The sequence below is a fragment of the Zingiber officinale genome, chromosome 11A (assembly GCF_018446385.1).
Source record: "Zingiber officinale cultivar Zhangliang chromosome 11A, Zo_v1.1, whole genome shotgun sequence".
Taxonomy (NCBI): domain Eukaryota; kingdom Viridiplantae; phylum Streptophyta; class Magnoliopsida; order Zingiberales; family Zingiberaceae; genus Zingiber; species Zingiber officinale.
In genome coordinates, this window is record NC_056006.1 from 15,681,469 (window position 1) to 15,705,407 (window position 23,939).

General features: G+C 40.1%; 1 protein-coding gene across 2 annotated transcripts; it reads left to right on the forward strand.

Moving 5' to 3' along the window:
- Positions 1–7,824: 7,824 nt before the first annotated feature.
- On the forward strand, positions 7,825–20,873 carry LOC122031043 (TOM1-like protein 6). Of its 2 annotated transcripts, none has more exons than XM_042590094.1 (9): positions 7,825–8,125; positions 15,773–15,851; positions 16,183–16,281; positions 17,227–17,340; positions 17,664–17,827; positions 18,276–18,357; positions 18,477–18,562; positions 19,425–19,694; positions 19,772–20,873. In XM_042590094.1, the coding sequence occupies exons 1-9, from the start codon at positions 8,004–8,006 to the stop codon at positions 20,580–20,582; spliced, it is 1,827 nt and encodes a 608-aa protein (XP_042446028.1). In that variant the 5' UTR covers positions 7,825–8,003; the 3' UTR covers positions 20,583–20,873. The 2 variants fall into 2 exon arrangements, with proteins under 2 accessions (XP_042446028.1, XP_042446029.1); XM_042590095.1 differs by lacking the exon at positions 7,825–8,125 and adding an exon at positions 9,052–9,074.
- The last annotated feature ends 3,066 nt before the right edge of the window (positions 20,874–23,939 follow it).

The following is a 23,939-nucleotide window of genomic DNA, read 5'->3' on the forward strand; positions in this document are numbered from 1 at the left end:
TCAACAGCGGGTACGGAAGTGCTCGCCATGACTAAAGTACCAAGAAAAAGAAAGAAGGAAGCCGAAAGAAACTCGGAAACGGAGGACAGATAAAAGTTCGCAAGCAAGGGGACGAAAGGAGTTCCCCGCGAAAGGGAAAGGCCGAACGAAAGGAAGGGAGAAGCTTACTGAGGGAAGATGAACGGAGAGGATCACCAGAAAGCCGAAAACCACCAAGAGGCAAGAACTAGGACAGCCGGAACGACGCAGCCGTGGGCACCTTCGACGGAGGACGCGCAATTAAACAGAGAATGCAGCGTAAGGGCGAAGACGAAGGCTTTATGCGAACGAGGCTGGTCAGCCTCGTCCGTCGGATGCAGGTCACGAGAGACGAGGTCATCATCTAACCGTCCATTTCAAAACAATCGGCGTCCCATCGTACGGATCATCACCGCCACGCGAGAAGAGCCACGTGGCGCTCTGTCACCAGGCGCAATTAATGCGCCCATACCGCGCATGCTTCGACTTAATGAAAAGGATTTGCGTGATTTTCGAGAAGATTTAGACAAGCAAACATCCACGTTGAGCGCCAAGACATCCAAAACGAAGAGCCGAGCGGCTGAATTTGGCATAAAGGCCGAACGGCTCAAGGGATATTATAAGCGACGGTAAGGCGACGACCGCCCGCTCGGACACATAGTCAGTCGGACTCACCGCCTCCTTCGACTAGACTTGAAGGGAGGCAAGTGATACGGGAATGGGGACCCACTTCAAGGGTCCCACCGAGGACGGATGGAGGGTTGACTAAGCGGGTAATGGCCGCGTCAAGCGGTTGAGAGCGGAGCCAGAGATAACCCAACCATAGGCTTGGGTTTCCGACGCCAAGGGGAGGACCGAATGGCCGAGCGGTGGTCGCCGGGCCGAGCGGGTGGTCCGCTCGCCGGATAAGGGCGAGGATACAAAGGTTAGCCGAGCGGCCTATTCGTTCGGCTCAGGATATGGGATGTCAGCAAAGGCAAGTCTGATGATTATGCCGTACACAAGATTTCACGATAAAGGATCTTGCCGTCACATCATGGAGAGGTTGATACAGTAGCGGTATGGCCTTATGGATGCCCTTCTGACAGACTCATACCTGGGCATGGTCGAAAGCAGGTGATTGCTTTGATTGGCGCGCCCATGCTCCCTCGAGAGGTCTATATAAGGTCTCCATTTCTTCACCGGAGGTACGAGAGTCTTCATCCTGCAGCCACTTTCTTCATCTATTCACTCGCCTGACTTGATCGTCGGAGGGTCGTCGCCGGGACACCCCCCTCCCCCCGGCTCGGTTTTGTTGCAGGTTGGTCGGAGCACTCAAGGATCCAGCAGGGAGCGCCACATCCCCAGCGTTCGTTGACCCCTGGTTCGGACAGGATCAATAAACGTCAAGCAAACAGAAGAATATTATGGATAATGATCAGGAAGACGTAAGCAAAGACATAATTGCATTAAAGGGAAAACATGCCAGACGGCAAGTACAAAAAGTTGCGCTGGGCGTAAGAAACGCAAAAACAAGATAGAGACGAGGAACACTCTTCACTCGGGGTCTTCGAAGTTGAAGAAACTGTCCGGAATGTCGTCTGTCATGGCCGCCAGATCGGAGGCGGGAATGTGCATTCCCGCAGGAAGGTGGCCACCCTTCTTCAAGTAGGCCATAGTGACCTTAACGGCCTCGGCAAAGGTTGAAGAGACGCTGCCGCCAAATTTCGTGCCGAACCTCTCCGAGCGGAGGTAATCTTGACGTGCAGCAGCCAGACGACTCGGCTCCTCTTCCTTGTACTTTCTTAGCGCCGCCCGGGAGAACTTTCTGGTCCACCTCCGCTTTAGTGCGTTCAGCTGAGCGCCCATCCCGTTCGGTGGTTAGTTGGGCTTCCAGCTCCTTAGATCGCTGATCTAGGGCTCGGACTTCAACTTTCATCTTGTCCAGATCAGCGATCGCCCGCTTCTTCCGGCTACTGGCGCGTTTCACGTCTTCGTCGCGCTTCTTCACCAAGCCTTCAAGTCGAGCCACCTCTGTAGCCAGGTCGGCGGCCTTCTTCTGTTCGGCCTCGCGGGCTTGTTTCTCCCGCTCGGCCGATGGACCCCCCGAGACTTGGAGCTTTTCCATAAGATCCTCCAGCTCGGCCAGCCGATGGCTAGTGGCGATTTGCTCGGCCCAATGCTGTAAAGGAAATAATAAAATCAGGAACCGAACATGGCACAGGAAGAAAAATGAACCTACCTGAGTGGCCTGCTGCATGTGGTTATCGCCGAGCTGCTTGGGCGTCATGAGGGCCACCCGAATCTGGGCGTCCTCGAAAAGTTTGGCGAGCGGACCCGTCAAGGTTATTTCATGAACGGGGCTTGATGGCCGATCGGCAGACAATAAATATTCCTCCGACGGAAATCGAAGGGTAGTCTTGATGGTCGGGTGGCCGGCCGGCACTTCCTCAGCCGCAGTCGCCTGGCCCGAGGACTCCCCTATGGTTGAAGTTTCGCCCAATCCAGAGGTCTGTGCGATGGGCGAGGCCACGGGGTCCTGATCTGCGAAGGCGTGCGATCTGGAGAAGCGATCTCGATCGGCGCGGTTCGCCCTCCGGGTCGGTAAGGTGGACTCTCTTAGGCTTTCCGAACTTCCTGTGGTGAATCCCCGGGGGACTCCTCTCCGTAGAAGCGGATTGGGTAACTTCTGTTTCAGGGGCGGACTGCGTCCCCCCTCTCCTGATCTGCCGGGCGGTGGGGATAAGACCCCGCTGGCGAGTTCTTTCGTAGCCGCCTCAATTTCCACGGCCTTCAATTTCAGATGATTGGAGCGCCACATGACTTCAGCTGCGGTGGAAGAAATTAAAATCGATTAGACAAAAAGACGAAGGGAGTAAAGAGTCCTTACCCTGCGGTAGGGGAGATTGGCCCGAACGGAGATAATCCAAAATGTACAACACCCTTGAGAAGCAACTGGTCGATTCTGACCGGACAAGCAATTTGCCGCATGAAGGTAGGCCGGATTGCTTTTGAATTTGCCGAGCTCCGGCTGGGTCGGCACAGCGGTCTGCCATTTAGTTCTGATAGAAGAAGAACTCCCTCCAGTGCTTGTTGGAGGTCGGCATGTTCTCAAAAAATTTGAAGCCTATTCTACTTTGGAAAATAAAAGTACCCAACTCGGATTGTTTGGGATAGAAGAAGTAGTGGAATATTTTGGGGTCAAGTGGGATACTGTGCGGCCTAAAGAGGACGACAACCCCGCTCAGTAGCCTAAAGGAATTCGGCACAAGTTGGCCGAGCGGGATGCGGAAATAATTACAAACTTCCAAAATAAATGGATGAGTAGGAAATCTAAGGCCGCCCTGGTCCAGAAAAAAACAAATAGTATCGGTTGGCGGGTTATGGGGCCGGTCGGTCGGGCCGGCTACAACTATTTCATGGCCGTGCGGGATCCCGTAGGTCCTAACAACGCGCCGGGCGTGCTCCTCATCTAACCTACTCTCCATACTCATAAACCACGGACCGTGAACCTCGGTAGCGGGTGCAGAAGTGCTCGCCATGACTAAAGAAGGGAAGGAAGCCTAGCAATACTCGGAAACAAGGGGACGAGAGAAGAGAAGAAGCTTACTGAGGGAAGATCAAAGGAAAGAAGCCCAGGAACTCGAAAACCACCGGAAAGCAAGCACTGGGAGTCGCCGGAGTAAGCTAGCGGCAGGCAGCTTCGACAGAGAATGCGGCGTGAAGGTCAGAACAAGGGTTTTATACAAACGAGACCGCTCAGCCTCGTCCGTCGGATGAAGGGCACAAGAGACGAGATCATCATCTAGCCGTTCATTTCAAAACAAAGGGCGTCCCATCGTACGGAGCATCACCGCCACTAGAGACAAGCCACGTGGCGCCCTGTCACCAAGCGCAATTAATGCGCCCATACCGCGCATGCTTCGGCTTAATGAAAAAGACTTGCGCGATTTTCGAGAGGATTTAGACAAGCAAACATCCACGTTGGGCGCCAAGGCATACAAAGTGAAGAGCCGAGCGGCTAAATTTGGCATGAGGGCCGAACGGCTCAAGGGATATCAGCAGCAGCGATAAAGCGACGACCGCCCGCTCGGATACACAGTCCAGTCAGTCGGACTCACTGCCTCCTTCGACTAGACTTGAAGGGGAGGCAAGTGATCCGGCGGTAAGAATGGGGGACCCACTTCCTGAAGGGTCCCAGCGCCGAGTGGCCGAGCGGAGGTGTCCGCTCGGCCGAGCGGAGGTGTCCGCTCGGCCGGAATCGTGGCGAGGGAACAGTGGTTAGCCGAGTGGCCTATTCGCTCGGCTCGGGATATGATATGTCAGCAAAGGCATGATGATTAGACTGCACGCAAGATGACACTATTAAAGGCCCCACCTTCACGTCACGGAAAGGTTGATACAGTAGCAGTATGGTCTTATGGATGCCCTTCTGACAGGCCCACACCTAGGCATGGTCGAAAGTAGGTGATCGCTTCGATTGGTGTGCCCAGGCTCCTTCGAGAGGTCTATATAAGGCCTCCATTTCTTCAACCGGAGGTACACAAGTCTCCATTTTCTCAGCCACTTTCTTATTCCTTCGCCTAACTTGAGCGTCGGAGGGCCGTCGCCGGGACACCCCCCGGCTCGGTTTTGTTGCAGGTTCGCCGGAGCGCTCGAAGATCCAGCAGGGAGCGCCACATCCCCAGCGTCCATTGAACCTGGTTCGGACAGGATCAATAGTGTTGGCAATTCTAAGATATGGGACTAAAGAAAATTATATTTTTTTTATATAAAACAACCAGAAAAAATTAATGATGAGAAAAATTCATAATAATACGTTGTAGCTGAGTCTTGAACTCTAGATCACTGATTGTTTCGCTTGTAGAATTACTAATAAACTTTGGAATTATTTTTAGTGTGAATAGAAAAAAGGATATTCACATAAATATATTTTAGGCTTCACCAAAATTAGTTAGTAAAGGGGAAAGATTTTTAAAAAAATAGTAAAATGAAATATAAATCAATAAAAGAGTAATTATTTTTTGTCAGATTTTAATCTAACGTGTAAATTATAAAAAAGACCATGAAAAGAACAGGAATTACAGATAAAGGATCTGAACTCTGGTTCGAAATAGTCAATTATTAAATTTAGATTTAGGATTTAAAATTTATATTTTTAATATTAATTATCAACTTTTAATATATATATATATATATATATATATATATATAGTATTGATACTGTGCATGACACGCACAGTGCGTGACTGTGCGCGTCGCGTACAATATCAGTGTTTTTTTTTTATTTTTAAATTAAAAAATAATTAAAAAATTTCTTTACGATTTTATTTATAGGGTTCAGGCTTTGGGTATAGTGTTAAAGTTATTTTTTTTTTTAGATTTTACTTATAGGGTTTAGGCTTTCTAATTAAGTTATAGTGTTTGGTTTAAAAAAAAAATAAAATAAAATTAATTTAAGTATTTATTGAGTATTGTAATGTGTTTAGGGGATATATCTATATATTAAATTTTAAAAAGGAAATGTTGAATTTTTTAAATTCAAAAAACTAAAAAAAAATAAAAAAAAAAAAAAAACACTGATATTGTGCGCGACGCGCACAGTCGTGCACTATGCGCATCGCGCACAATATCAATACTATATATATATATATATATATCTAAAATGTATTTACGTTAATGTCCTTTTTTTTATTTACACTAAAAATAATTCCAAGGTTTATTAATAATTTCACAAGCGAAACATATTATTATGAATTTTTCCTCTTTATTAATTTTCTCTGATTGTTTTATATAAAAAAAATATATAATTCTCTTTAGTCCCACATCTTAGAATTGATAATACTATGATCAAAGAATCTTCTATAAATATTTTAGGTCGACGATGTTAAAAAATATACTTTTCTTAATTTTTTTTACTAAGACAAGTATAATATTAAAATAAAATAATTTTTTTGCATAGGGAAGCTCGTTACAGTAGTTTGTTGTTAGGATTTTCTAACGTCACTATTGTATGGTGTGACAAATCTTAATTCTTAGTTTATAAGGGTGACACTAGAAAATCCAAACAATTCAGATTTTCAAAAATCTAAATAATTTATATATTATTATATTACACACGCAACGTGTGTGAACGATCACACTAGTATATATTAAAATTTAAGGTTTAAATTGATAATTTATATTTTTAAAAATAAATTTTCAATTCTACACTCTAAATTTTAAATTTTAAAAAGTTAACAATGGACAGTTAAAAAGTAAGAGGGACAGTATTGGTAGGGACAGGATTGGACGAACCATGATATTGGTGTCGAGTTGCAACTTGCACCCTTTTAACCGACTCCAATGGGATCTCAGTGGATGCCGCGTTTGCCACCACTCCCGCAAATGAACAAATTAAAAAAAAAAAAAAACTAATATAAAAAAACACAATTTTTTCTCGCTTTGTATGGTATATAAATAATGGACAGTGCTAAATGAATTAGCTTTAACCGGTTAAAATTAACTTTTTTCCTAATTTTTAGGGTATGGTTAAGGATTTCTAAATAATATCATATTTTATAAATCAATTATCTTATTTTATATTTTTAGTTTTTAAAAAAATTATTTCTCTATATTATTAATTAATTATATTTTTAAGATGACATGTGTTTATTAAATCCTTCAAATTTATTTTTAAATTGGTCAAATTCTTACTATATTGTAACATGAAATAATATTTATAGCTATTATTTTGTCTCTTGTAGCAGGTACGATATCAATTATTACCATATAAATATTAAATAAATAGATAAGTCTGTAATAACTATAATAGAAATATTATTGAATAAATTAATTTTACATTATAACATGTGACAAAAAATATTCATTCATTCAGCATTATCGTTAATTATTTTTAGATCAATATAAGAAAAATAAATTATAAATAACTACTAATTATTAGTACAGATGATAAAATATAAAAAAAAGACATATCAAATTTTGATTTAAGATCTCATTTATAATATTTTATGTTTTAACTATTACATCACCTTAAAAAGATAAGTTTACATGATAACATATATCATATATGAGGTAACTATTGCACTATAAATGTTGAGGACCCATTTAAGATTTAAATTTAAAATCGACTGACGGGAAAAAAAAACCAAAGAAGTTTTTATTTTAGTTGTTTTTGTCCTTAAATAGTTTGTTTGATGTTGCTTGAGTTTTCTCATTCTCTAATTTTATCGAGGTGGATAAGAATGAAACATAAATAAATAAATAAATTACTCCAGAATATATTTAAATTCACCAAAATTATCCGTTTTCAGACGACCAGTGCGTCATCTCTTCCGTCGACACGTTGCCAGGCGTGTTAGACCAACGGTCACGATGGATTCTCCCGTTGCGTGGTCGGCCCCGCCCCCTACACCTGTCCGCCGCTCCACACCTTTTCCTTTCCCCATTTTATCCTTCTTCCAATTCTACCTGAAAATGTACCAGGACGATCCACCCTCCACTTACATTACAGAAACTACACCGGTCCCTCAATCCCCAACAATCAAAAAACGTGTAAGGAAAATGAGTAACTAAAATTCGGGTAAGTGAAATATGGGTCGACACAAAACCCATAAATAGAAAACAGAACAAAGTAGGAATATCGGATCTTCTGCAGGGATAGTTTAACGAAGCCATTTTGTTTGGACTTATTCGATGTGGGATGATTCCGATGCCGCTGTCTTGACTCTTGTTCTTGAATGGATGGTTCGATCGTAATTAAAATTTTGCAATTCTTGGAGAGGATCCGTCCCTCCAGGGAATCTCATTTGTTGGTGTAATCCCTTTATAAATTCCTGCTTTTGCGCTTCCGTCTCGATTTCCTTTGCGTTAATGGCAGAAATCAAGAGGCGGAATCCACTGGAGTTCATCGATTAGAATTGGCACGAGGAGAAAGGTTCGAGCTTTTCTGCTGCTGGAGTTTGTTTTGTTTGGCTTCTTGTTTGTTTCGAGAGGGATTTGGAGTGATGTCGTCGTCGTCTTCGGCTTCGGCGACGGTCCGAGTGGAGAAGGCGACAAGCGACCTTCTTATGGGGCCTGACTGGACTTTGAACATGGATATTTGTGATTCCGTCAATTCCGACCACTGGTGAGTGTGATTGTACAAGTTTCGATGCTCGTTAGAGCTTCTTTTTTTTTTTTTTTTTTTTTTTTTTTTTTTAACTGCGTGTGGAGATGGAAATTTGCTACATCCATCCCCGCAAGGTTGATTTTTTTTCCCCTCCCGAGTGTCATTTGGTTGCATCGATTCTGATTTGGGACTGAATTTTGGGGATTGGGGCTCGTGCAAGTCTTTTTTAGACTTGATCTTTGGTGTTGATGCTTTTAATTGTTGCTCTCATGGAAGCGTGTTTTGGTATCGATTTATTGGATGGCTAGGGTTTCCCAGGTGGTCCGCTGTGGTTCCTTTTTTTTTTGTTCTAGTTCTGTTTTACAATGATTGTTGGTTAGCTCGTGTTAGTAGCGTTGTCTTATCAAAGTAGACCAAGAAAATTGTACGTGTTTCTGTTATATCTGCGTGGAGCTGCACCGTGAGCTTTATTGTTAGATAGCCGGTAATCTTTGCAATATTGTTGCCTTTGTTGAGAGGGACTGATAGAAGCAGATATGTCTCAAAGATTTAAGTGTACCTAGGAGATGATTTTACTCTTGAAATTGATGCCTATGAGTTTGGTGGCGAAAATTACAATATTTATTGACAATTTAAAAGCTAACGTTCATCAATACGTTGACTGCTTTTGAATTGGTGATCCTGCCGTAGATGTTTTCTGACGCTACTATCTGATAAAGTACTGCAATAATTATAGTTGCCCACCTTTGATTTATCTCCAATTATCTTGTTAACCATTACTTGAAGCTGCTGAAATCGCTTGATAAGGATGGAAAGTGCTAGTCCCTCCATGTGTGAAGTTAAACTAGGAACAGACTGCTATCTTGATTGTGACTTGACAACAATTATTATTTTTTAGCGTCAAGCATGTGTCCCCCCTCCCAAATTTCCAAAAGTTCTAGCCTTCATGTTTCAGAGATTGATTGTGGTAAGCAGATGTTATCTGGCTGTAGATTATTGTTGATCTGATCCATTGAATCAATATTATCTTTTTTGTTAGGTTATCCTTCTCATTTATTGTTCTTCATCATATTCTTTTGTTATAAGGTTTCTATTTCTTCGTACTGTTCTTGTTGGTATAACTTTTTGTCGCAGAAGAATCTAATTGCTTTTCACTTTTGGTTAGCTTATTTTATGTCCTAACACACTGAGGTTGGGGAGGCATGTCAAAGTTCTTTGTAGAAATTTCTGACACATCCAGATTGAAATGACTGGTTTTTTAAATCATGCCGAAACCTTTGACTTTGTCTTTATATGTTCTTATTTTCTCTAATGAAAGCTCACATCAAGCTGTAAGAAATCTAGAAGATTGTAGGTTATCTTCCTTTAAGAAAAACATATTCTCTCTGGTCAATTTTTTATGTTTATTGTGATCAAAATACGGTGTTTAAAAGGTTTGCCACCATTTTTCACCTTAAAAGAATTACTCACTCTGATTCCAATATCCGTTCCTTGGTCTGGTTTCATCTAGGCAATCAAGGCATGAAAAGATAGAACTAAAAGCAAGAAAATCTCTGAGTTCGATGACATAACTCATTTTGTAAGAATTTGCTAGGCCCTGTGTTAAAATGATAAGAGAATAATGAATAAAATAAGCTGAGAAGAATTTACATTTCTTTGCTTGAGCAAACGATTGACTACTGGTAGTGTAACATGACACATGATGGCATGATGCACCTACCAATATGCACTACCATGACACATGATCACATGACACACCTACCAATATACTGACTTTTGTTGAATGATAAAAGGCATTAAGTTTGAGCGATAAAAAGTGCGAAGGTCGAACATTCAGGAACATATGACTAAAAACATTGAAGAAAATTGTAACGGATGCTTGTTTAGTATGATCATATAATCACAACCCGGGGCAGGGTTGAGTTGGCTAGTATGGGGCAGAGTTACTACCATAGGGTTGTTGGGACCGGTCGAGCTAGAGGGGGGTGAACAATTCACTTCAATTTCTTAATCTTCTTGGTTTGCACAACGGAAACTTTGAAGCAACGCTAACTCCTTGAATTTACTTAGTATCCACCTCCTTGAGGAGGTGACTAGTCCAATGATCCACACTACAGTCACCCTTCCACTATGGACCTCTCCTTCTCGGAACTACGTCGAAGGTGGAGAAATCTTACAAGATTTACAGTTCTCTCTCTCTCTCTCTCTCTCTCTCTCTCTCTCAATTGTTGACAACAAGGAAGAAAAAAAACCTGGTCAATCGATAGGTTGATCGATTGGTTACCCCTAATTGATCGATCCAAGAGCACACTGTGCTTTCGCGTAAAAGCCTGGTCAATCGATTGACTGATCAATCGGTTACTCCTAATCGATCAGTTGATCGATCCAGGAGCACACTATGCTTTCGCGTAAAAGCCTTATCAATCGATCGACTGATATTGGTTACTCCCAATCGATCAAATGATCGATCCAGGAGCACTCTATTCTCGCGAAGATGCTTCTCAATCGATTAACCAATCGATTGTTGATTGATACACATTTCAGCCCACAATTCAATTTACACCTAAACCCAAATCATTTCAAGTACCTCATGCCAGATGAACCTCCTGTTCCCTGGACTTTGTACCTGGAGCTTCCTCATCTCCGGGTCTTCATGCCAAGAATCTGGTCCTCGACCTCCTTAGATTTCTCTTAATTGCACCCGGTCTTCCGACCTGCAGGGACTTCATTTGCCAAAAATCTGGTCCTCGATCTCCTTGGACTTCTCTTGCCTTGCATCCGGTCTTCCACCTTGTAAGGTTTTCTCTTTCCAAGAATCTGGTCCTCGACCTCCTTAGACTTCTCTTGCCTTGCATCCGGTCTTTCGATCTGCAAGGGATTCTCCTGCAAACTCGCAACTCATGTTAGATCCAACGTATTAACCTAAATTTAAATAATTGTCAACACATTGAAACTTTCAGGGCATGATTGCACCAACAATTTCCCTCTTTTTAATGTTTGACAATCTATTTAAGTTTAGGCTAATTTCTAACATATCATAATAAAAACAAAATGATAAACAGTAATATCAAAATTAGCAAATCATCAAGTTATCAAGTGAGCATGAACTTCATCTCAAATAAGCATAAACTTAAACTTATATCTCCCCTTTTGCCAAATATCAAAAAATATTTACAAGAGCTCCTCCTCAATGTATGGATTAATCAATCATGATATACAACAAAGTAGGGGCACTCCCCCTAAGCCAAAGAATGATAGGGTACACCCATACGCATTATGCAAACAAACACTATGATAATAAAATTAAAAACACCACCGCCACAAACATAAATCCATAAAAGTGACATGTCATATATATCACACAAATAGTGCCTACATCATAAAATACAAGTCAAACAAACATATTCATACAAGAAGTGAGAACTACATGTCATAACGAGACATAAAAATCAACCGTGTGGCCCTCAGCAAGAGCAGTACTCATGAGAACATCTATAACAGGTGGGACATCACTCGCTAGCAGGGGAGGCTGAGAAGAGTGGTCCGATATCCAAGATCTCGCTAGATCAGTCAGAGAGTCAATTCTCGTCTGCATATCAATCTGTCAGTGCCCAATGATGGCAACCTCTGCGCACCTAAGTAATATCCATGCGTAGCTCCTCAAAGCGAGTGTCTATGGTCTCCTCGAGTGTAAGTAGCTGAAACTGAGCAACTCCAATGTGACCAAGAGAAACAGGTGCCTCAACACCCTCCTCTGTTGCCACGGGAGCTAGCACTTGCGCTGCCCACCGAGGTCAATCCCTCGGCCCTTCACTAAGTGCACTTCAGTCGATCCATCGTACACCATCTGAATCAGCCTCTATCACGATTTTTGTGAAGGACCACACAGATATTCTGGAATACGTGGCGGTCATAGGCTCCAGCTTCCCCCGGAAGACATTAATGTGCATGGATTCCAGCCAGTCTGTAATGATGTGGCCAAAAGATATATGGACTGTTTGATGTACTGGTTGAATGAAATGAATGATGTAATGAAAAATGTTCAAAATAATGTTGACATCAAGGGAATGTCGCATGGCGTACAACAAGAACATGTGAGAGGGTTTGACGATAGCTAGGGCATGGGAGACAATAGGTAAAAGACAATTAATGATTACTTTGAATAATGCATTGTCTCTAACTAATAATTCAAGTGAGGAGAATGTATTAAGATGTGCATTTGGACCATCCGGATGAGGACGGTGAAAGAGACTCTGATGCATAGAGTCGATGGTGATATGCTCAAACGGTGGAGGCAAAAGATCAGGTAATGTGGTTTAAAATATAAACTCATTTGTCGATTGACAACACCCCAAAAAGGTCTGAAGGATCTCACAAGAAAATTCCAAACTTCGCTTGGCTACATGAGTTCGGTAAACAACCCCATCATATATATGCATGTCATTGTAGAACTCAGATACAAGCCCTTCGTTTACACTCCTCTCACAATAGACAGGAATTTAAGTTTATAATGTTCGATTATGGAATAGACATCAAAACAGGAATCATGATAAAATTACCTATCAATGGACCTAGGAGTGATAAGCTTGAAGGTATTTTTGTTAAACGCTTGCGGAAGAGCAGCATTGGGGAAATGTTGGTCAGTGGGGGGTAGGGGTCTGGGTAGAAGTCGATATGACCCCTCACCGGACTCACTAACCTTCTGCTTTTTTCTAAACATAATTAATGAAATGCAATGCAAACATCATCAAAATGCAATGAATGCAGTGCATGAATGATATGTCATGACGAAACAGGATTAGAAACCTAAAACACTACTAGGAGCATAAAAGCTGGAAGAAAAGTAGAGTTAAGGCTTAGGATTTACTTAGAGTTCGGATTCTTCATCCAGAACGTAGGAAGGATTACTACTACTCTCGTCTCGTCGTCACACAACCCAAGCTTAGCTCGACGACCACCCCTTCCTACGTTCTGGATGAAGAATCCGAACTCTAAGTAAACCCTAAACCTTAATTCTACTTTTCTTCCAGATTTTATGCTCCTAGTAGTGTTTTAGGTTTCTAATCCTGTTACCCGTGCTCCGACATGGCATATCATTCATGCACTGCGTTCATTGTATTGATGATGTTTGCATTGCATTTCATTAATCATGTTTAGAAAAAAGAAGAAGGTTAGTGAGTCCGATGAGAGGTCATCTTGACTTCTACCCCTACCCCTACTGACCAACATTTCCCCAATGCTACTCTTCAGCAAGCGTTTAACAGGAATACCTTCAAGCTTATCACTCCTAAGTCCATTAATAGGTAATTTTATCACGATTCCCGTTTTGATGTCTATTCCATAATTGAACATTATAAACTTAAATTCCTGGTCCAAATGCACATTTTAATACATTCTCCTCACTTGAATTATCAGTTAGAGACAATGCATTATTCAAAGTAGTCATTAATTGTCTTTTACCTATTGCCTCCCGTGCCCTAGCTATCGTCAGCCCCTCTCACATGTTCTTGTTGTACGCCATGCGATGTTGCCTTGATGTCAACATTACTTTGAACATCTTTCATTGCATCAGTCATTTCATTCAACTTGTGCATCCAACAGTCCATATGTTTTTTGGCCTCATCATTACAGACTGGCTAGAGTCCATGCACATTGATGTCTCCCGGGGGAAGCTAGAGCCTATGACCGCCGCGTATTCAGAATATCTGTGTGGTCCTTCACAAAAATCATGATAGAGGTTGATTCGGATGGTGTACGATGGATCGACCGACGTGCCTTTGTTGAGGGATCGACCTCGGTGGGCAGCACAGGTGCTAGTTCCCATGGCAGTTGATCCAGAGGAGGGTGTTGAGGCACCTGTTTCTCTTGGTCACATTAGAGTTGCTCAGTTTCAGTTACTTACACTCGAGGAGACAATGGACACTCGCTTTGAGGAGTTGCGCATGGATATTGCTGAAATTGTCATCATTGGGCGCTGACAGATTGATATGCTGATGAGCATTGACTCTGACTGATCTAGTGAGATCCTGGATGTCTGACCACTCTTCTCAACCTCCCCCGCCACCGAGTAATGTCCCACCTATTATAGATGTTCTCATGAGTACTGCTGCGCACAGTTGATTTTTATGTCTCGTTATGACTTGTAATTCTCACTTCTTGTATGAATATGTTTGTTTGACTTGTATTTTATGATGTGCACTTCAGACACTATTTTGTGTGATATATATGATATGTCACTTTTATGGATTTCTGTTTGTTTGCGACGACAGTGTATTTAGATTTGTTATCATAGTGTTTGTTTGCATGATAGTAGGGGTGTACCTATCATCCTTTGGCTTAGGGGGAGTGGCCCTACTTTGTTGTATAGCATGATTGATTAATCCACATATTGAGGGGGAGCACTCTTGTAAATATTTTTTGATATTTGGCAAAGGGGGAGGTATAAGTTTAAGCTTATTTGATATGAAGTTCATGCTCACTTGATGATTTGCTAATTTTGATATTACTGTTTATATTGTTATTATTATGATATATTGGAAATTGACCTAAACTTAAATAATTGTCAACACATTAAAACTTACTGTTCATGCACCCACAAGGGCAAGCCTCTCCCCGTATTGGCCAACTACAACTTCCCGATTTACCTCCTCACGGATGGTTGTGGGGCTGATGTGTGGGGTGGCCAACTACACCTTTTGCTACCATATAATCACAACTAAATCCAAGGTGCTGTTGTGTAATTGAACGCTACTGAATAAGTTGATATCTGGAAATGTATGAATTCTAGCTTGAACAGAAAATTATATTGAGCATCTTCTTGTATTTAAAAAGGTCTAATTGAATTCTCACACCTAGAGATCTTTCAAATATTTGATTCTGTAAAAAAAATGTTTCTGTTGTTTAGCTTTCCAAGAAAAGTTATGTTGCAGTTATTTTGGGGTGTGAATCAGTGTCAAACCAAAAGCAAAAAATGCACGTCAGTGAGTGAGCTTTGGTCTTGCTTTTAGATAGTTAACTTATCTCAGATATCCTAGCCATCACAAATTCTTGATATGAGTTTTCCTTTTGTCCTCAAGTAAATGAAAAAGCTGATACAGTGAAGAACAGTTCGTGCCAAGAGAAATAATGGAGTTGTCTAGAAAATGATGTGAACCAGAGGTAGAAGAATAATAATATATGAAGTTATTTTTTTCTGCTATGTAAAGAGCATACAATAAGGTTTATATATCTGGGAGTGGGTGGGAGTGGCTAGGGCAATTATTGAAGAAGATGATCTATTTGTTTGACAACAAATCTTCCTTTGAGAAAAAAGTTAGAATGCAGGGGACTTCAGGAAGTAATTTGATATTTATGAAATATTTTGCTTGTATTTTCTGCTCCTTTCTCTCATGCTCAAGCTTAATGATGATATTTTTTTCTTAAAACTTCAATGTACACATTTTCATGTTAGAAATTCAAGCTTCTTGATTGAATTATGTATCAAGAATCTTTTGATTTTTTTGTCTCCTATTAATAGGTCAGCAATTTTTTTGTTTTATTAAGGACATTTCGAACCTATGAATTTCTTCTTGGCATATCATAGACGTGCCAACGTTCTGCTTTTTGATTTTTTTTTTTTTTTCCTTAAAATATGCTTGCAAAAGTTAATACCAAGTTGTGAAACAGGCAGGCGAAAGATGTAGTCAAAGCTTTGAAGAAGCGCCTGCAACACAAAAATCCGCAAATTCAATTTTTATCCTTGACAGTAAGTGCAAGTTTGAATGCTAATGAGTTTCTTAATTGAGAAGATGAAACATGTTGTTTCCATTATTCAGATTTCCATGTCATTATTTATTTATTTTCTGTTTGATGGTCAATGAAAAATAAATTTTATTCTTAACTTTTAAAGGAAAATCTTTGATGTACACCATTAGTTAACCTATCTGATGCAGGTGATTTGGTTACTCCAGATATAACATATTTTGGAACCTTGAAGTATATTTTATGTGGCTGAAATTTCTTTTGGAATAATCATGGGTAATATATGATTTTAACTTGCCTAAAGTATTTAATGCGGATTTTTTTTTTCTTTGCAGCTATTAGAGACGATGATAAAGAATTGTGGTGACTATGTACATTTTCAGGTTGTTGAACGTGAAATTCCTCAAGAGATGGTCAAAATTGTTAGGAAGAAGGTTAGTTAATGCTTCTTTACACTAAGATCCATGGTAGTTGATCCAAAATGGTTGAGACTACATGACTTTATGATGCTGATATTTCTAAAGAGAATTGTATATGTATGTATAAGAAGTATTTTATTAGTATGTTTTATATTATCCTACATAAGCATTTTTATGTATTATGTCATATAGGTTGGTTATTTGTAAAGAACAATATTACATCTTGGTACTAATTGTAGATAAAATAACAATTTCACACCCAAAGATACACTCATCCTTCTAGAAGTTGCTAATTGTGTATCCTTATTTGCTCTGTTGGACTCGGATATAATTATCCAACAAATCTAAATGTTCGACACGTCATCGTCATCATAAATTACACGGACCTAGATGTTTAGTTCATCTTTTGCACATGGTCAAGTGTTCGAAAACCAACACAAGTACACAAGGGTAGATAAAGAGTCTGACTATCAGAGCTTATAAGCTAAGGGATCATATTTTCACTATCACATTGCATGTATTTGAGGTATGAGTTAGCAATATGTATTTTGTAGCACATCTCTATGCAAGGTTATTTCATATTTTCATTAGTAGTGTTTCTTATAAACCACTTTAGTTATAATAAATACAATTTTGTTAGTTTCCTTGTACTCTCACATCCTGTTATAATTGATCCAATTAGTCTTAACTATATATTTTATCTGTCATTCTTGAACATGTTTATAGTATCTTAGACTATTCTTTTTATTATTATATCATTTAATAAGTTACACCTAATTGCTCTTCAGTATCAGGACATAACAAATATTGCTATAGGGATATTTTCTGTGAGATATTGGTATTGAGGCATGTGAAACCTATTATTAGAACTAAACATGGCTTAGTCTATGGAGATTTTACTGTCACACAATTCCTTATCATGCTCAGTCATTTCTGATCATCCTTTTGTTTAACCATCAGACTGATATGCAAGTGAGGGACAAAATTTTGGTACTGTTGGATTCATGGCAAGAGGCATTTGGGGGGGCTGGTGGAAAGTATCCTCAATTTTACTGGGCCTATACTGACTTAAAGGTACGCTTCCTTGTTACTCTCTTTGCCCAATAATGTTGGTTTCATTTATTTTTCTTCTACAACGTACCTAGAAATTTTGCATCGCTATTCTTAAACTGCACTGTTTGCCTATGTGGCTTGGAATACATAGAACATATCAGTGATGAAGCAGCATATACAGTAGTTTATTGTTTTTCCTTGGATGCAATACATAGAACGATGAAGAACATAAATAAACTGGTGTTTGTATTAATTTTCTGTTGCATTTTCTTTTCTTGTCTGGTAATTCATAATTGTACTAAATCAAAGCAGTATGTTTAATCATGTTGAATTAACCTCCACAGAGATCTGGAGTGCTGTTTCCGGAACGCTCTCCTGATTCAACTTTAATATTTACTCCTGTGCATTCGACATCTGGAATCAGACAGCCTCCAGTAGGTTATGGTATGCCCAGTAATTCTGTTTTAAGACTTGAGGAAGCTATGGCATCTGAGATGGCAAATCTGAGGTATCACTTTCTTGCAATGCAATGATGCTTCTTGTAGTATTTTACTTCCTGATTTGATGATGTAGCACACAGAAAACCATTGATCAGCCTATCGGTTGTTCTTGTGGAAAGCAAAGAAAGGAAATTATTTTTCTCTATATCCAACCGAACAAAGGAAAATAATAATTTTCTCAATTAAAGATTTCCTTGGAAAATATTTTACTCATGTAAATTATTTTCCATAAAGCAAATGAACCTTAAAGAGTTTAAAAAAAAAGTATAAGTTTGGAGGTTTACATGTCAATTTTTAAAATTTTCCCTTGCATCCTTTGGTTATTTGTATGTGCTCTTTTTTAGCTCTGGAATAAGTTCTAAAGTTCATCAAAAAGTTATCTGTCGTTTTTTCCCTCTTTTTTTATATTTTTTTATAAAAGTTATTTAATTTATGCCCTTATTTATCTTGAATCAGCTTATCAGATTTGGCCAGTATGCGTAGTGTGATGGATCTGTTAAGTGAGATGCTGAAAGCTGTGAACCCAAGCGATCGTTCTGTATGGATTTTGCTTCCCTTTTTGTCCTTGCATATTATCTTGTAGATTACATTACCGATAAGGTTATTTATCTTGAATGCTTAGATATTGTTGATGATTCTTATCTGTGCATTATATAGGCTGTTAAAGATGAAGTGATTGTGGACCTTGTTGACCAGTGCCGTTCCAACCAAAAGAAGCTAATGGAATCACTTAATTTGATCAGGTAATTTATATTGTTTGCCAATCTAACTTTGCAATTGTATTAAGTGAACATATGTTAGTCAATGCTAACCTTTTCTAGGCCCTAATTCTGTGAAGCATCATTTGGTTTAATCTTCTTCGGCAACTTCTTGAGCTTGCTGACCTTTCGAATTTAATAACAATCACCATGAAAAAGCCAGAACGAAGGAAATTGCCCAATTCATAAGTTAGTGATAGATTTGAAGGTTGGTTCGAGCTAGATTTGAACACACAATGATGCTCCATAACATGAGGGATTCAATAGCCACATTAAAGTGGGGTTCCATTAATGAACTTGCGAGCAATGACCTCTAGCCATGTAGTCAGCCTCTCTGGATAACTGAATGATTTTGATGATTCTTCCTTATTCGGTGACTTCTTGGCATTGTTAATCCTCATTGTCTGTGCCATGTAAATGTTGATGTGTGTTGATTTGAAGGGGAGCCTTGGTGCAATGGTGAAGTTGTTGTCGTGTGATCTGGATATCACGAATTCGAGTTACAGAAACAAGATATCATGAATTCGAGTTACAGAAACCTCTTATGCAACAAGATAAGACTGCGTACAATAGACCTGGATTCAGGATTTAGAGGTGGATTGGGCTCTGAGTGTGGAAGGGTGGGCTAAGTCCCAAAACAAAATGAACAAAGAGAAAGAAAGAACACATCAATTCTTCTTGGTGCCAAGTTGTAGGTCATAAACTACTATGATCCATCTTTGCAATAGACCTTTTTATGGACCTGTTTTGGTGGGAGCTTTTTATATGTTGATGTGTTGACTTGCTTTTGCTGATTACACTCTCTTCCAAAGTAAACTAACTAAACTGAGCTGGGCCGTGGTGACAGGGATGAGGAGCTGTTAGGTCAAGGCCTTGAATTAAACGACAACTTGCAAAATGTACTCGCAAAGAATGATGCTATAGCCTCTGGTTCACCTCTGCCAGCTGATACATCTGAGCTGATCACACAGGACCACTCCACTGCACCTCAACCTACAGAAACTGAACTCTCTGAATCTCTTCCAAGTCCAAGGACTCAAATTGCGCCTCAGCCTTTGAGTCAGTACAATGATGATGAAGAAGATGAGGATGATGATTTTGCTCAGTTAGCTCGCAGGTAAAGTTCCTGACAGCTAACCTTCCATATTATAGAAAAAAGGATCTGTCGTTAAAAGCTAATTTGTTCTTGAACAGGAATTACAAAGTCAAGCCACCAAGTTCTGACGGCAACTTTGTAGCAACTAGCAATCATTCAGGCTCTCCAAACCGAACTGATGTTACAAATTCCGGCATAGCAGGAAGCATGGAGGCATCATCACCACCCTCTTCAGCAAGTACCACACTAGCACTTCCTGATCCTCATGCTCCAGTTAACACTTTCACCAAAGAAGACGACATTATCAATCTGTTGAGCATTACCTTGCCAAGCTCATCACCGCCCCACACTCCTTTAACACCTCCCATAGCATCTGACCAAAATGTATCTTCGCTTCCGATTCCCCCAGCTCCGCAAGTCAACCCCGCGAGTCCACTGTCCAATGCTATGAACCAAGCATATCCTGAAAACAATTTGATTGCTCCATGGGCCCAAACACAAATACGTGAGCAGTTCTCGTACTCGTCCAGCTACCCACCACCGCCATGGGCTACTGCTGCAGTCGATAGCAATGCTGATGCCAATGCCAATCCATTTGAATCAACGACCTTTCAGTATGCTGCACCTGCCAATAGTAGTGCTGCTACTTATCCTTCAATCCAGGTTCCAAAGCCTGGACTGCAGCATTCTTATGGCTCTGGAATTGATACTGTTCCATCGACAACGGCATGGGGAAATACAAGCCACAGTGGTCAGATGGGGCCGTCCACTGCTAGGCCTTATGTTTATACAAACAGATTGTTCGATGAACTAGACTTGAGAAACGCCAGCACAGGTCGAAAGACAAGCACCCCAACTACTGGCTTATCTGGCACACCAGGGCAAGGCATGATCAGTGAGGGAAAATAAACAAACATTACTCTTTTATTTATCGAACTGGGAAGGTCCCGTGCAAGCTCGATTAGGTTCGTATTAGTGAGATCCATTCCGCTGTTCTTATTGGATTGCATTTCGAGTGCTGTTTGCTCAACTAAACCTTATAGGAGAAACGGGAATGTATATAAGCAGTTGCTTACATTGGCTTTTACAGTTAAATAACTAATCATGTCGTTCTGCAACGATCTTTGTGAGATCGTCCAAGGATGAGAACTAAGGATATATGTTGTGTTCGTATTCTTGAAGAGACACTTCTTTATGAAACTTCACTTTGTTGCCAGGCTTACAATTTCTTTGAAAAGTAAGTTGTTTCTAGTTTTCTATGAGGTTGATTGTCGAAATAAGACTTCTTCGATTTCCCTTTTGTTAGGTGATGCTTCACCCTGAGTAATAATAGACAATGGAGCTTGTTTATCATTCGTCATTATGGATTCAAAGAGTCTGTCTAGGTTGCTTTGTCTTTGTGCTTCCTGTAGGCATGTTAGATCGTCATGTTGGTGCAATTGATTTCTAATCTAAGGTTGACCAAGTTTATTAAGTTTGAGTTACTTTAGTTAAATTTTGATATTTGATTAATATTGATTCTGTCCGGAAATTGAGTCAGACGGAGGCTGGATGAAGTGTCGCTAGCGTTGACGAAGAGAAGACTACGATGTTGTGATTGCACGAGCCCTGGAGAATGGACCCTCGCGTGACCTGAAAGAACTGCTAGGTCTGTGTCGTCGATGTTAGATCTCTACGCACACTTAGACAAGCACACAGAACGTTAGAGATCAAGAATCAAGGAAAGAGTCCTCGGCGCAGTCCATACTCAAGTCAAGTACTTTTTTCCCAGAAGAACAGAGTACTAAAGAAGAAGAAAAGTAGACAAGTGTGTGAGTGAGCGTACCTGCGCAAGGGAGAGGACGCCCCTTTTTATATGACAATACGTACCTTCTGAATACCAACCCTTGTCAGAGGATGTCGGATGTCAGGATTTGTTGAGTGGTGGAGGACACGTGACTTTCTCCTACGAACTGGAGGAAGGTTCTATTGACAGATGATCTCAATCACTGGAATATTCCCTGGCATACAACAGATATTCTCTGACAAGTAGTTACGATTCCCTGACCTATTGTCGCGTAGTACCTTCTATCCTGCCCGGGTATGATTGAAACAACCCGGGTCGGTTTATTGAGTGTTGATGAACAGACTGGTCAGGCTCCTCCTGCCGGCTTTTATAATTCCAACCCCACTAAGAGGGATAAGTTTGCTCACGTGGGTCAGCCTAACCATCCCTGATCGGTAAAGCCAGGTCGGGTTTGGTCCTGACCGCTCTTCCTGCCACGATCATGGTTTCCTGACCGGGAGATTCCTTTCTGCCTTTAGACACAGGATGTCCCCAAGTGGTCCCCTACTGTCTCACTATCTTGACTTCCGTCTACCACGTCTCTTAACTTTTGATTGTCCCGTCCCTTGACTTCTGACTGCCCCGTCCCTTGACTTTTGACCCTACCATTATGTACCGTATCAAATATGTAAGTGGGTTAAGTGACTTTGAAGAGTCTATATATAGGGCGATTCGTATAGGTTTGACTTTGGAGAGTCCATATATAAGGCGATTCGTATAGGTTTGTTCAATTGGTGATTCGATTGTACTTAGATCTTCCTCAGGGTGTCCATCTTCAAAAGCAATTTGTTATTTGGGTAAGAAGACGCTTAATGGATTATTTTCTCCATTTGGATCCAAAAAACTTAGGAGCTTTTAAAGGTCGACTTGCGAAATAGTCCTCGTGGCAAAAAAAAATTTGTTTTGAGGTTTTCCTCCATCGAATTTACTAACTATTTATTCCTTTTGAGTTTATTGTCTCCCACACTCATGATTATTTATATTTGAATCCTTTATTTCATATTTAGACCAAATTATGCTAAGTAAAGCTAAAGATCAGCGAATTAGAATTAAACGAGCTAAATCTAGACACATGAATTAAAAAAAAAAAAACACTGATGGACATCTTATTTTTCTTGCAATCATAAACACTCAAATAATTGTTAGTTTCAAATGCACATATTTGTGAGTAAGTTTAGTATTCGGTTTGAAAAAAAATTATTCATATTCTTTTGATACACATACAGTCAATGGCATGAACAAACTTATATAAATCATTAAATTAGATAAACAAATTTAAAAATATATATCTTCAATTTGTTAATATTCATAAATAAATATTGTGAACTATTTGTAAACAATGCTCACAAATAAAATTTGTGAATTATATTCATCAATAAATTTTTTATCAATATAATAAATAAATAAATAAAATTTTTAAAATAAATAAATAAATTTATATTATGAAGCTTGATAACCCATTAAACAAGTTTAAAACTAACTATAAGAGTTTCAAACAATCATATAAACTTGAATTGAGAGCTCGATAACATATAAACAAATTACTAAGCTCAAGTCAAACTCGTAGAAAAAAAAAATTAAGTCAAGTTTGAATAATCGTTTCAACAACTTGGTTAATTTTAAATTAAATTGGGTTTAACTCGATTATCTTATCAAATAAATTAGTGTAAGTACCTCGGGGTTTAGATGTGATCAAGCAAGTTAAGTTATGCTCTGCATATTTGATGTTTTGCGTTTGAGTGTGCAGAGATTTAGAAATGCAAGAAGTCGAGTAAAAGATGCGGTGGATGAGAAGGATGGCAAGAAAATCGAGTTGGCAGGCTTAGTGCATCCGAGGGACAAGAAACTACGGAAGAGTATGCCGGTGGAGTGAGAAGGACGCGTGTGACGCTTTCAAGGGACGAGAAGTTGGAGCGGAAGACTTCTTAAGGAGAGAAGGCTGGAGTTGGGTTCGAGTGAGCTCAACTCTGGAAGGCTGAAGCATCACCCAAGCAACCATAGAAGAAGCAGCGATTAGAGAAGGCGTCGGGCAGTCAACACTTGGCTGACTGATCTAGGTGCCTAGACCACCAAGGCACCGAATAAGCGCCTCATCAACAACCCATTGTTGTCGATTACTTTCAGGTCTATGTCAACAACGGTCCAAGCCCCCAAATATGGATAAAACCTTATTCTAGCACCGTTACGAAGCCATTGTGTGGAGATAGAACTTGCCATGCTGTAGGCGCCCGAGTCCAATCTAGGTGCCTGGAGTCCGCCACATTAACAACGGATACTGTTGACCAAAGAACTACAAATAAAATATTGATTCACCTAGTTCAGGACAACAATTTCTCTATACTTGAATTTTCTACTCTATTCTTCATTGTTTGAGTTGTCAACGTCTTGTACGAGGTTTCTCCATCTTTGATTTGTGTTGTAGAAGTAGTCTACTAGTAGAG

Coding starts and splice junctions, on each gene's coding strand:
- LOC122031043 (XM_042590094.1), top strand. CDS start 8,004: ATGTCGTCGTCGTCTTCGGCTTCGGCGACGGTCCGAGTGGAGAAGGCG. Junction 8,126..15,772: donor TCCGTCAATTCCGACCACTG/GTGAGTGTGATT, acceptor GTTGTGAAACAG/GCAGGCGAAAGATGTAGTCA. Junction 17,828..18,275: donor TCTGAGATGGCAAATCTGAG/GTATCACTTTCT, acceptor ATCTTGAATCAG/CTTATCAGATTTGGCCAGTA.